This window comes from Xenopus laevis, chromosome 8S (genome assembly GCF_017654675.1).
Source record: "Xenopus laevis strain J_2021 chromosome 8S, Xenopus_laevis_v10.1, whole genome shotgun sequence".
NCBI lineage: Eukaryota > Metazoa > Chordata > Amphibia > Anura > Pipidae > Xenopus > Xenopus laevis.
In genome coordinates this window covers 103,546,169-103,559,277 of record NC_054386.1, presented here as the reverse complement: position 1 = coordinate 103,559,277, position 13,109 = coordinate 103,546,169, and the positions used below count along the sequence as shown (strand labels likewise).

At 48.2% G+C, this 13,109-nt stretch overlaps 1 protein-coding gene across 4 annotated transcripts; it reads left to right on the top strand.

The window, feature by feature from the left end:
* Window positions 1-9,038: 9,038 nt before the first annotated feature.
* fdps.S (farnesyl diphosphate synthase S homeolog) lies at window positions 9,039-12,872 on the top strand. Of its 4 annotated transcripts, none has more exon segments than NM_001091157.1 (10): window positions 9,039-9,064; window positions 10,460-10,597; window positions 10,666-10,806; window positions 10,877-10,957; window positions 11,173-11,295; window positions 11,403-11,491; window positions 11,623-11,695; window positions 11,959-12,036; window positions 12,123-12,257; window positions 12,510-12,872. In NM_001091157.1, coding segments are annotated over 9 exon segments (1,047 nt in total). In that variant the 5' UTR covers window positions 9,039-9,064; window positions 10,460-10,471; the 3' UTR covers window positions 12,711-12,872.
* The last annotated feature ends 237 nt before the right edge of the window (window positions 12,873-13,109 follow it).

Here is a 13,109-nt window from a genome sequence, read left to right as displayed (position 1 = left end):
GTATAATACCCAGAACACACAGCAGATAAATACAGTGCCAATTCCATGTATAATACCCCAGAACACACAGCAGATAAATACAGGGCCAATTCCATGTATAATACCCCAGAACACACAGCAGATAAATACAGGACCAATTCCATGTATAATACCCAGAACACACAGCAGGATAAATACAGGGCCAATTCCATGTATAATACCCCAGAACACACAGCAGATAAATACAGTGCCAATTCCATGTATAATACCCCAGAACATACAGCAGATAAATACAGTGCCAATTCCATGTATAATACCCCAGAACATACAGCAGATAAATACAGTGCCAATTCCATGTATAATACCCAGAACACACAGCAGGATAAATACAGGGCCAATTCCATGTATAATACCCCAGAACACACAGCAGATAAATACAGTGTCAATTCCATGTATAATACCCAGAACACACAGCAGGATAAATACAGGGCCAATTCCATGTATAATACCCCAGAACACACAGCAGATAAATACAGGACCAATTCCATGTATAATACCCCAGAACACACAGCAGATAAATACAGTGCCAATTCCATGTATAATACCCCAGAACCCACAGCAGATAAATACAGGACCAATTCCATGTATAATACCCCAGAACACACAGCAGATAAATACAGTGCCAATTCCATGTATAATACCCCAGAACACACAGCAGATAAATACAGGACCAATTCCATGTATAATACCCCAGAACACACAGCAGATAAATACAGGACCAATTCCATGTATAATACCCCAGAACACACAGTAGATAAATACAGTGCCAATTCCATGTATAATACCCCAGAACACACAGCAGATAAATACAGTGTCAATTCCATGTATAATACCCAGAACACACAGCAGATAAATACAGGACCAATTCCATGTATAATACCCAGAACACACAGCAGATAAATACAGGACCAATTCCATGTATAATACCCCAGAACACACAGCAGGATAAATACAGGGCCAATTCCATGTATAATACCCAGAACACACAGCAGGATAAATACAGGGCCAATTCCATGTATAATACCCCAGAACACACAGCAGATAAATACAGGGCCAATTCCATGTATAATACCCCAGAACACACAGCAGATAAATACAGTGCCAATTCCATGTATAATACCCCAGAACACACAGCAGATAAATACAGGGCCAATTCCATATATAATACCCCAGAACACACAGCAGATAAATACAGTGCCAATTCCATGTATAATACCCCAGAACCCACAGTAGGATAAATACAGGACCAATTCCATGTATAATACCCCACAGCACTCCAAGGAAAAGAAGACAGAGGCAGGTAGAGGAAACAGTGGGGTGAAATTCCAGGCCAGAATGAATGAGACCTTCTCAGACTTTGCTCAAGCGTCTGATAGAGAGGGCTCTTAAAAAAATGCTGATGGCACTGCTGGAACCTGCTGCATTCCCCGTTGCATTCTTATAGATTCTTCTTATAAGCCCTCAAATTCTTTCTTTCCATCAGCCCATTGTCCACGACTCTACTCAGAGTTTTCAGTAAGTGTCACGCGTGGTTTTTCTCCCGCCATTAGTCTTAGAGGAGAAACAATTTCTGGCCTGGCCATGCGGATACAACTAGACACCATCATGGGAGGCTTCTTCTTTTCAGCATTTTCAATGGGTTTCTCAAACAAAGGTCCCACACTTTGGGAATGTACTCACCATTGTTCCTAATAAGGAAACACCGTTTGTGATCTCACAAACAAGAAACTAAGAATAAGAAAACTCAAGTTCATGAATTCAGGTCCATCAAATCATACCTGAGATATTTTATTTTGGGGCCACATTCCCAATATCAGGCTCTGCCATTGAGCATTGCCACTACCGCAAGATTAGACCAACTGAAGACCAAAGGCATGGAAACCTATACAGGCTGGAGATATTTGCATCAAGGCCAGAGATACTGAGGTCCTGGTCCATCATGAATGAAAGATTCATCAAGTCCCATCTGATGCTGAGGTGGAGACTTGAGTTGTTTGGTGTAACTATAGACACTAATGAGGGGCTAGGGATTGGGCAGCTAGTGCACTCACATAGAAATGGAATGTCCCAGTGACTACTGGAAACTGCCAGATTCTTCTCCAGGACTTGGGGCCACAGAGATAATAGATTCCTTCCTTCATGATCCTCTTCATTCCTCTTATAGTAACACACTAGTAGTGCACTTGTAGTAATGAGTGCACCCTGCTGGCACAGACTATGGCACGAGACCACCCAGTAGATGAAAATAAATATACAAAAAAAGATTTTAAGGTGAAGTTATAAAACTGCCCACTAAATCATATAACTACCATTGAACACTTGTAGCTGGTGCGTTCCGCAGTGGAACTCAAACTCACACACTTTGTATGGATATGTCAGTGAGTTTGAGAGCTACAAGTGTTTGGTGCCATGTTGGATCCCTGTGTGGGTCTTTGATACTACGTCCCTGTGTATTTTGCTACCCAATAATCTCACATCGTTATAAGCTCTGCATTTCCACTACTTCTCCACAACACTTTATTGCCAATTCTGTTGGTCTCCTGGAAAAGTTTGTTGGTTGGAGGAGAGTTAAAGCATATAGACAGTTACCCAGCATTCAAATCTGTAAAGGGTTACTTTAAGGGGTGCACGCCAATGAATGGGTTCACCTTCACATCCTTCAAACGACATCAAAAATAGATAGCAGCGCCCCCATATCCAAATAAAAGCGCCTTTATTTCAGAATTACATCTGTCAGCTTGAAAAAGGACCAGGAGGTCGGAAACGTTGCTGTGCCAGATGTAATTCTGAAATAAAGGCGGTTTTATTTGGATATGGGGGTGCCACTATCTGTTTCTGATGGAGGAGAGTTAAACACTGACCATAACATTATTTTCTTAAAAGACCCCACTCGTTTTGTACAGCGAGTCAATGAGACGCTCAATAGTGATTCCCTTTACATGGACAAAAGGGGAACTGCACCCATTTTATCTGCAGTCGGATTTGTCTCAGGGTACAAAGGCTGTTTCAAAGCCCCCCATAATATTAACACTGGCAGTCAGATCCCCAAGCAGCTTTAATAAGTCTATGCCACCAGGGCCGCCATCAGGGGGTACAGCTTTACTGGGCCCGGCTAAGGGGGGTCCGGCTGTGCTCAAAAGTTCATGCGGCGCCGAAGACCCGAAATCACAAAAAGACCCAAAATCACAGAAAGACCCGAAATTGAAGTCCTGAAACCGCGAAAAGACCCAAAGCTACTAAAGCTATGAAAGCAGCCGAAATCACGAAAAGACCCGAAATTACGAAAGAGCCGAAGTTGAAGTCTTGAAGCCGTGAAAAGACCCAAAGCTATGAAAAGACTCAAAATCACAAAAAGACCCGAAATCACGAAAAGACCCAAAATCACGAAAAGACCCAAAATCATGGAAAGACCCGAAGTTGAAGTCCTGAAGCCGCGAAAAGACTTGAAGCTACAAAAGGAGCTGAAATCACAAAAAGACCCGTAATCAAGAAAAGACCCGTAATTACAAAAAGACCCGTAATTACAAAAGACCCGTGTAATAAAGACTCACCCTGGTGGTCTAGTGGGGGGACAGGGGCGCTCGCTGCACAAAACTTCAGTGCCTCAGGCGCCGGTACCTTAGGGGGCGCACGTCGTGCCTCCTTGGGATTTAAAGGCGCAGGAGTGAAAATGTAAAAGTATTTAAAGTTACATTTTCATTTTACACACTGCCCGTTATAGGAGTTTGTTCCTGGTACTATTTGAGCTTCATACTATTTCTGTCTGAACCTGTTTGATTCCTGTTGTGACCCCTGCCTGGCTTTTCACTACTCTGACTTCTGGATCCTGACCCCCGCCTGAATACCGACTACCTCTTCTGATTAACCCTCTGATTGACTTCCTGGTTTGACCCTTGCCTGCCTGACTACATTTATTCTCTCCTGCCCGACCCGGCCTGATCTGAATACTCTATTGCCTGACACCTTGTACCACGACCTTCTGCCAAAAAGACTCTCGCTAAAAGTCGTGCCCCTCTGCCTGTCTAGAAGCCCTCGCCTCGCACCTCTCGTATTAAGACTTGGCGGCATCTGAGTAGCTGAGGGCTCCTCCCGAGGCCAAAGGCGGCTGCTACAGGCGGAAGCACGAGCCGAGACCAGGGGGTTTGGCATTGGTTCTAGATTCAGGGTGCCAACCGTTACAACCCGAAATCACAGAAAGACCCAAAGTCACAAAAAGACCCAAAGTCACAAAAAGACCCGAAATCACGGAAAGACCTGAAGTTGAAGTCTTGAAGCTGCGAAAAGACCCAAAGCTATGAAAGACCCAAAATCACGAAAAGACCCGAATTTACGAAAAGAACCGAAATCACGGAAAGACCCGAAGTTGAAGTCCTGAAGCTGCGAAAAGACCTGAAGCTACAAAAGGAGCTGGAATCACGAAAAGACCCAAAATCTTAAAAGACCCGAAATCACAAAAAGACCCAAAATCAAGAAAAGAACCGAAATCATGGAAAGACCCGAAGTTGAAGTCCTGAAGCTGCGAAAAGACCTGAAGCTACAAAAGGAGCTGGAATTACGAAAAGACCCAAAATCTTAAAAGACCCGAAATCACAAAAAGACCCAAAATCACGAAAAGACCCGAAATCACAGAAAGACCCGAAGTTGAAGTCCTGAAGCCACAAAAAAGACCCGGAATCACAAAAAGAACCAAAATCACAAAAAGACCCAAAGTTTAAGTCCTGAAGTCCCAAAAAGACCGAAAGGTGCCGAAGAAGCTGAAGAAGAACCTACAGTAAGTTCTAATGATTTTGAAAACTATTAAGGGGGGACCTGGTGCAATTACTTTTTTTTATTCATAGGGGGCCCTGACCACTAATGTTTTTGGAAAAATATTTCTGAATGGGGCCCCATGATTTCTTATAGCAGCCCTGCCTGCCACACACACACCTCTCTCTGCCCCAGCACTTTCATACATGACCTATAGATACCCCTTATACCTCTCTATAGATACCCCTTATTCCTCTCTATAGATACCCCTTATACCTCTCTATAGATACCCCTTATACCTCTCTATAGATACCCCTTATACCTCTCTATAGATACCCCTTATACCTCTCTCTAGATACCCCTTATACCTCTCTATAGATACACCTTATACCTCTCTATAGATACCCCTTATTCCTCTCTATAGATACCCCTTATACCTCTCTATAGATACCCCTTATACCTCTCTATAGATACCCCTTATACCTCTCTATAGATACCCCTTATTCCTCTCTATAGATACCCCTTATACCTCTCTATAGATACCCCTTACACCTCTCTATAGATACCCCTTATACCTCTCTATAGATACCCCTTATACCTCTCTATAGATACCCCTTATTCCTCTCTATAGATACCCCTTATACCTCTCTATAGATACCCCTTATACCTCTCTATAGATACCCCTTATACCTCTCTCTATAGATACCCCTTATTCCTCTCTATAGATACCCCTTATACCTCTCTATAGATACCCCTTATTCCTCTCTATAGATACCCCTTATACCTCTCTATAGATACCCCTTATACCTCTCTATAGATACCCCTTATACCTCTCTATAGATACCCCTTATTCCTCTCTATAGATACCCCTTATACCTCTCTCTATAGATACCCCTTATACCTCTCTATAGATACCCCTTATACCTCTCTATAGATACCCCTTATACCTCTCTATAGATACCCCTTATTCCTCTCTATAGATACCCCTTATACCTCTCTATAGATACCCCTTATACCTCTCTATAGATACCCCTTATACCTCTCTATAGATACCCCTTATACCTCTCTATAGATACCCCTTTTTCCTCTCTATAGGTACCCCTTATACCTCTCTCTATAGATACCCCATATACCTCTCTATAGATACCCCTTACTCCTCTCTATAGATACCCCTTATACCTCTCTCTATAGATACCCCTTATACCTCTCTATAGATACCCCTTATTCCTCTCTATAGATACACCTTATACTTCTCTATAGATACCCCTTATACCTCTCTCTATAGATACCCCTTATACCTCTCTATAGATACCCCTTATACCTCTCTATAGATACCCCTTATACCTCTCTATAGATACACCACTAACAATTCCTTGACTGTTTTCATTGGTGGGAGGAAAGGAGATCTCACCATCAGCATAGGAAGGGGTTCTTTACTGTAAGGGCAGTCAGGTTATGGGATTCCCTACCAAGAGAGGGGGATGAGTGATTCATTGGTGGGGAGGAAAGGAGATCTCACCATCACCATAGGAAGGGGTTCTTTACTGTAAGGACAGTCAGGTTATGGGATTCTCTATAGATACACCTTATACCTCTCTATAGATACCCCTTATTCCTCTCTATAGATACCCCTTATACCTCTCTATAGATACCCCTTATACCTCTCTATAGATACCCCTTATACCTCTCTATAGATACCCCTTATTCCTCTCTATAGATACCCCTTATACCTCTCTATAGATACCCCTTATACCTCTCTATAGATACCCCTTATACCTCTCTATAGATACCCCTTATACCTCTCTATAGATACCCCTTTTTCCTCTCTATAGGTACCCCTTATACCTCTCTCTATAGATACCCCATATACCTCTCTATAGATACCCCTTATACCTCTCTATAGATACCCCTTATACCTATCTATAGATACCCCTTATACCTCTCTCTATAGATACCCCTTATACCTCTCTATAGATACCCCTTATACCTCTCTATAGATACCCCTTATTCCTCTCTATAGATACCCCTTATACCTCTCTATAGATACCCCTCTATAGATACCCCTTATTCCTCTCTATAGATACCCCTTATTCCTCTCTATAGATACCCCTTATACCTCTCTATAGATACCCCTCTATAGATACCCCTTATACCTCTCTATAGATACCCCTTATACCTCTCTATAGATACCCCTCTATAGATACCCCTTATTCCTCTCTATAGATACCCCTTACACCTCTCTATAGATACCCCTTATACCTCTCTATAGATACCCCTTACACCTCTCTATAGATACCCCTTACTCCTCTCTATAGATACCCCTTATACCTCTCTCTATAGATACCCCTTATACCTCTCTATAGATACCCCTTATTCCTCTCTATAGATACACCTTATACTTCTCTATAGATACCCCTTATACCTCTCTCTATAGATACCCCTTATACCTCTCTATAGATACCCCTTATACCTCTCTATAGATACACCACTAACAATTCCTTGACTGTTTTCATTGGTGGGAGGAAAGGAGATCTCACCATCAGCATAGGAAGGGGTTCTTTACTGTAAGGGCAGTCAGGTTATGGGATTCCCTACCAAGAGAGGGGGATGAGTGATTCATTGGTGGGGAGGAAAGGAGATCTCACCATCAGCATAGGAAGGGGTTCTTTACTGTAAGGACAGTCAGGTTATGGGATTCCCTACCAAGAGAGGGGGAATGAGTGATTCATTGGTGGGGAGGAAAGGAGATCTCACCATCAGTATAGGAAGGGGTTCTTTACTGTAAGGACAGTCAGGTTATGGGATTCCCTACCAAGAGAGGAGGAATGAGTGATTCATTGGTGGGGAGGAAAGGAGATGTCACCATCAGTATAGGAAGGGGTTGTTTACTGTAAGGACAGTCAGGTTATGGGATTCCCTACCAAGAGAGGGGGAATAAGTGATTCATTGGTGGGGAGGAAAGGAGATCTCACCATCAGCATAGGAAGGGGTTCTTTACTGTAAGGACAGTCAGGTTATGGGATTCCCTACCAAGAGAGGAGGAATGAGTGATTCATTGGTGGGGAAGAAAGGAGATCTCACCATCAGCATAGGAAGGGGTTCTTTACTGTAAGGACAGTCAGGTTATGGGATTCCCTACCAAGAGAGGGGAATGAGTGATTCATTGGTGGGGAGGAAAGGAGATCTCACCATCAGCATAGGAAGGGGTTCTTTACTGTAAGGACAGTCAGGTTATGGGATTCCCTACCTAGAGAGGGGAATGAGTGATTCATTGGTGGGGAGGAAAGGAGATCTCACTGTCAGCATAGGAAGGGGTTCTTTACTGTAAGGACAGTCAGGTTATGGGATTCCCTACCAAGAGAGGGGGAATGAGTGATTCATTGGTGGGGAGGAAAGGAGATCTCACCATCAGTATAGGAAGGGGTTCTTTACTGTAAGGACAGTCAGGTTATGAGATTCCCTACCTAGAGAGGGGAATGAGTGATTCATTGGTGGGGAGGAAAGGAGATCTCACCATCAGTATAGGAAGGGGTTCTTTACTGTAAGGACAGTCAGGTTATGGGATTCCCTACCAAGAGAGGGGAATGAGTGATTCATTGGTGGGGAGGAAAGGAGATCTCACCATCAGCATAGGAAGGAGTTCTTTACTGTAAGGGCAGTCAGGTTATGGGATTCCCTACCAAGAGAGGGGGATGAGTGATTCATTGGTGGGAGGAAAGGAGATCTCACCATCAGCAAAGGAAGGGGTTCTTTACTGTAAGGGCAGGACACAGTATTAGGGGAGAGCATATTATTGGGGGACACAGTGAAACTCTATTACATGGGGGTCACGTGGCACAAGGCGGTTCCATGAGGAAGGGGGTGGATCTGTCCGTAGTGAATAAAAGCCAATCAGATGGTTCAGTGACAGGGTCTTATTGAGTAAGAGCTGACAGCGGCTGCTTTGCAGTAGCAAGTGAAGGGGGCGGGCATGTGGGCGGCACAGACAGGATGACACGCTAGCGTTTCATTGGCTCTGGAAACCAGAGCCCATCCTCATACGATAGTTGTGCCCAATCAGGTCGCAGAACCTCCCACTGCCCAGAGAACTGTCACAGCTCAATGGCGCACAGACTCTTGGGATAGTAGTGCCTGGGCTCGCTTCTTGTTCAGGAAATATCAGCTGAGAAACTACATTTCCCACAAGGCATCGCGCCATAAAGATCGGTCTTTAAGTTCTGAAGCCGGCAAGCTGCTCCCAACAACAGTTACCCGAGTCAGACACTGGATCACAGCTCAGGTACCGACTCACTCGATGCTACCGGGGGCGGGACTTGGTGCTGGGGTGCCGGGGGAGAGACTGGGGGTTCGGACTCGGTGCTGAGGGGTCGGGGAGAGAGACTGGGGGGTCGGACTCGGTGCTGAGGGTCGGGGAGAGAGACTGGGGGTCTGACTCGGTGCTGGGGGTCGGGGAGAGAGACTGGGGGTCGGACTCGGTGCTGGGGGGTCGGACTCGGTGCTGAGGGTCGGGGAGAGAGACTGGGGGGTCTGACTCGGTGCTGGGGGGTCGGACTCGGTGCTGAGGGAGAGACTGGGGGGTCGGACTCGGTGCTGAGGGTCGGGGGAGAGACTGGGGGGTCGGACTCGGTGCTGAGGGTCGGGGAGAGAGACTGGGGGGTCGGACTCGGTGCTGGGGGTCGGACTCGGTGCTGAGGGGTCGGGGAGAGAGACTGGGGGGTCGGACTCGGTGCTGAGGGTCGGGGAGAGAGACTGGGGGGTCTGACTCGGTGCTGGGGGGTCGGGGAGAGACTGGGGGTCGGACTCGGTGCTGAGGGTCGGGGAGAGAGACTGGGGGTCTGATTCGGTGCTGGGGGGTCGGACTCGGTGCTGAGGGAGAGACTGGGGAATCGGACTCGGTGCTGAGGGTCGGGGGGAGAGACTGGGGGGTCGGACTCGGTGCTGAGGGGTCGGGGAGAGAGACTGGGGGTCGGACTCGGTGCTGAGGGTCGGGGAGAGAGACTGGGGGGTCTGACTCGGTGCTGGGGGTCGGGGAGAGAGACTGGGGGGTCTGACTCGGTGCTGAGGGGTCGGGAAGAGAGACTGGGGGTCTGACTCGGTGCTGAGGGGTCGGGGAGAGAGACTGGGGGGTCTGACTCGGTGCTGGGGGTCGGGGAGAGAGACTGGGGGGTCGGACTCGGTGCTGGGGGTCGGGGGAGAGACTGGGGGTCGGACTCTGTGCTGAGGTATCAGTATGAGGGGGAGGGAAGCGGATGTTGTTATCACGTGACGGCGGTGTGTGTAGGCGTCTCCTCCCACCAGTGACGCTGCTGTAGCGGCGCTTCCGGGCGGGTGTCGATGCTGCAGTTGAGGGATTCGGGGGTCGGGTGGTGACACTGTGGGGGGTTGATGTTTCAGTGAAGGATGTGGCTCCGCCTATTGAGGTCCTCGGGCTGTAGGTTCCGCCCCCAGCAGCGCGTCACAGTTTCTCCTGTCCCTCACAGACTCCTCCTTCTCCGGGCTCGTTGGGCGGCTGCGCTGGACTCGCCGGTGTGTGGAGAAGGGGCGGGGTCGGTAAGGAGGTCCCAGGAGAGGGCGGAGCAGGGAAATGAGAGGCGTGGCTACAGTGTGAGTAGGGGAGGAGCTGTGTTATGTGGGCGGTGCTTGTGACTAATGTACAGTTGTTGTTGGCCCTCAGGTGAGTGACAGAATGAAGTCTCAGGTGAGCAGTGAGAGGCAGGAGTTCTCCTCATACTTTGAGCAGATAGTTGAGGACTTGGCAGCCGAGGACTCGGGGCACCCAGAGGTGGGAGATGCCATTGGCCGACTAAAGGAGGTAAGGGGAGGGGCTTGAGGTGCTTCTTGCCCCATTGTGGGTGGAGCTGATTGTTGTGTGTGTGACAGGTGCTGCAGTACAACACCCCGGGGGGCAAGTGCAATCGGGGGGTGACCGTGTTGGCTTCATACAGGGAGTTGCTGGGCCCAGAGCTGCACAAAGATGGCAACCTACAGAGAGCGCTGGCAGTGGGCTGGTGTGTGGAGCTGGTAAGTCTGACTGGGACCCCTCCCCCTCAGGGGCCACTCGCTCTCCTGTAACCCTTTGTATGTCCCTCAGCTTCAAGCCTTCTTCCTGGTGGCTGATGACATCATGGATAACTCGGTGACACGCCGGGGGCAGCCATGTTGGTACAGAAAGGTGAGTATGGCACTTGGGTGGGTAGAAATGAGAAGTAGTAACCGTGTGACATCAGTCAGTGTCTCACAGCCGGAACAGCTAGTGCAGCCCGAGACTTGCCCTCGCTTTCATATCAATGCTCTGCTGTAAAGCATGACTGGATTGCTGCACAGAGTGACTAACAGGAATTGCCTCGCACATGTGATCATTCCTTACATCTCTGTCTCTTGCTGCAGGAGGGCATCGGATTGGATGCTGTGAATGACTCGTTCCTGCTGGAGGCGTGTATATACCGAATCCTGCGCAAGTACTGCCGGGGGAAGCCCTACTACCTGAGCCTGCTGGAGCTCTTCCTGGAGGTGAGTCCATTCAGCTGTAGGTACAATATACACGGGGCAATTCCCCAATACGGCGGGGAGTGGCCATCTGGTCCTGATGCGTTGCTCACTGGCTCCTCCCCTTGCAGACCTCCTATCAGACGGAGCTGGGCCAGGCCCTGGATCTCATCACTGCGCAGCCTGGGAAGGTAGATTTAAACAGATACACAGAGAAGAGGTGAGTCCTGGTTCCCTAGTGATACTGAGAGGTACAGCGGGATCAGGAGAGTCATTATTATTCTGGGGACTGTCTGATTTCCCCCCTGTAATGTTTGCTCTGTGACCTGTAGCCCCTGTTCTGCCCCGCAGGTATAAAGCAATTGTCAAATACAAGACGGCTTTTTATTCCTTCTACCTCCCCGTCGCTGCAGCCATGTACATGGTGAGTACCCCACGGAAATGCTGGGAATTGGGACCCCTGGGGAATTGGGTGCTGCTTCTGTTTGTTGCATCCCCTGGGGAATTGGGTGCTATTCCTGTTGGCCGGGACCCCTGGGGAATTGGGTGCTGCTCCTGTTGGCTGGGGCCCCTGAGGAATTGGGTGCTGCTCCTGTTGGCCAGGACCCCTGGGGAATTGGGTGCTGATATTCAGTGGGTCCCTTAGGGAATGTATATGGGCGGAGCTTAGTCTTTTCTCTTTCATAGGCTGGAATAGACGGAGAGGAGGAGCATAAGAATGCTAAGACCATCCTGCTGGAGATGGGCGAGTTCTTCCAGATTCAGGTGGGTGAGAGGTTTCTCGGGTGGGAAGGGGTAACTGGAGGGTGGGGCAACAGGAGTTGGTCGATACTAAGTGTCGCCCCCTACAGGATGATTATCTGGACTGTTATGGAGACCCCAGTGTGACGGGCAAGATTGGCACCGACATTCAGGACAATAAGTGTGGCTGGCTAGTGGTGGAGGCACTGAAGAGAGTCAGCCCTGAGCAGCGCCAGGTCCTAGAGGTAAAGCAGCTCCTACAGTCTTGGGGGGTGGAGCCATGTTAAGGGGTAGCACTGCAGATCCCATCATCCTCTGCTGGAGAGCATTTAGACTTCTATATTCCCAATCCTTTCAATATGAAGTGGCACTGCTGGGTGTCTGCCTCCTTCTGGAACTGAGCCGTGGGCCCTGGGCAAGGGGTGGCCAGGAATGTGCTTGGCCAAAGCTGGTCCAGGCTGAGTCCTGTCTGTGCTGTAACACCCGTCTTATTACAGGAGAACTACGGGCGGAATGAGCCGGACAAGGTGCATCGGGTGAAGCAGTTGTACGACGAGCTGGACATGGCGGCCGTATACCAACGCTACGAGGAGGAGAGTTACCAGCGCCTGCAGCTGCTCATTTCCCAGCATGCACTCAACCTGTCCCGTGAGATCTTCCTCTCCCTGGCACACAAGATCTACAAGAGGCAGAAGTGAGGGATGCTGGGATACCTGCTGACTAAAGTGACTGGGCCAACAAGCGCCACTCGGGGAACTGTTTCATCTTTATCAGACTTTTACTTATCCAGCAGAGACCTGTGTACAGACTGGAAGCCTGGCATTGCACCTCCAACAGGAATAAATGACAGTTTACCTCAACTGCCCCATGTGGGCATCAGCATCATGTCATGTTTGTGTCTGACACCTGTTATTGGGTGAGCACTGCTGCCATTTAGGGTCACTAACGGGGTCACTCGTCTTAATATAATCCTTCTGTTTGTACCTGATTCTTATGTTGCCTTGCAACTGTCATCTACTGAGGTGATTTTGTGCTACACACCCATTGTAAGCAGCAGTCCTGTCCTGCTTTATGGCAGCTGAGATTCTAGCTATCTG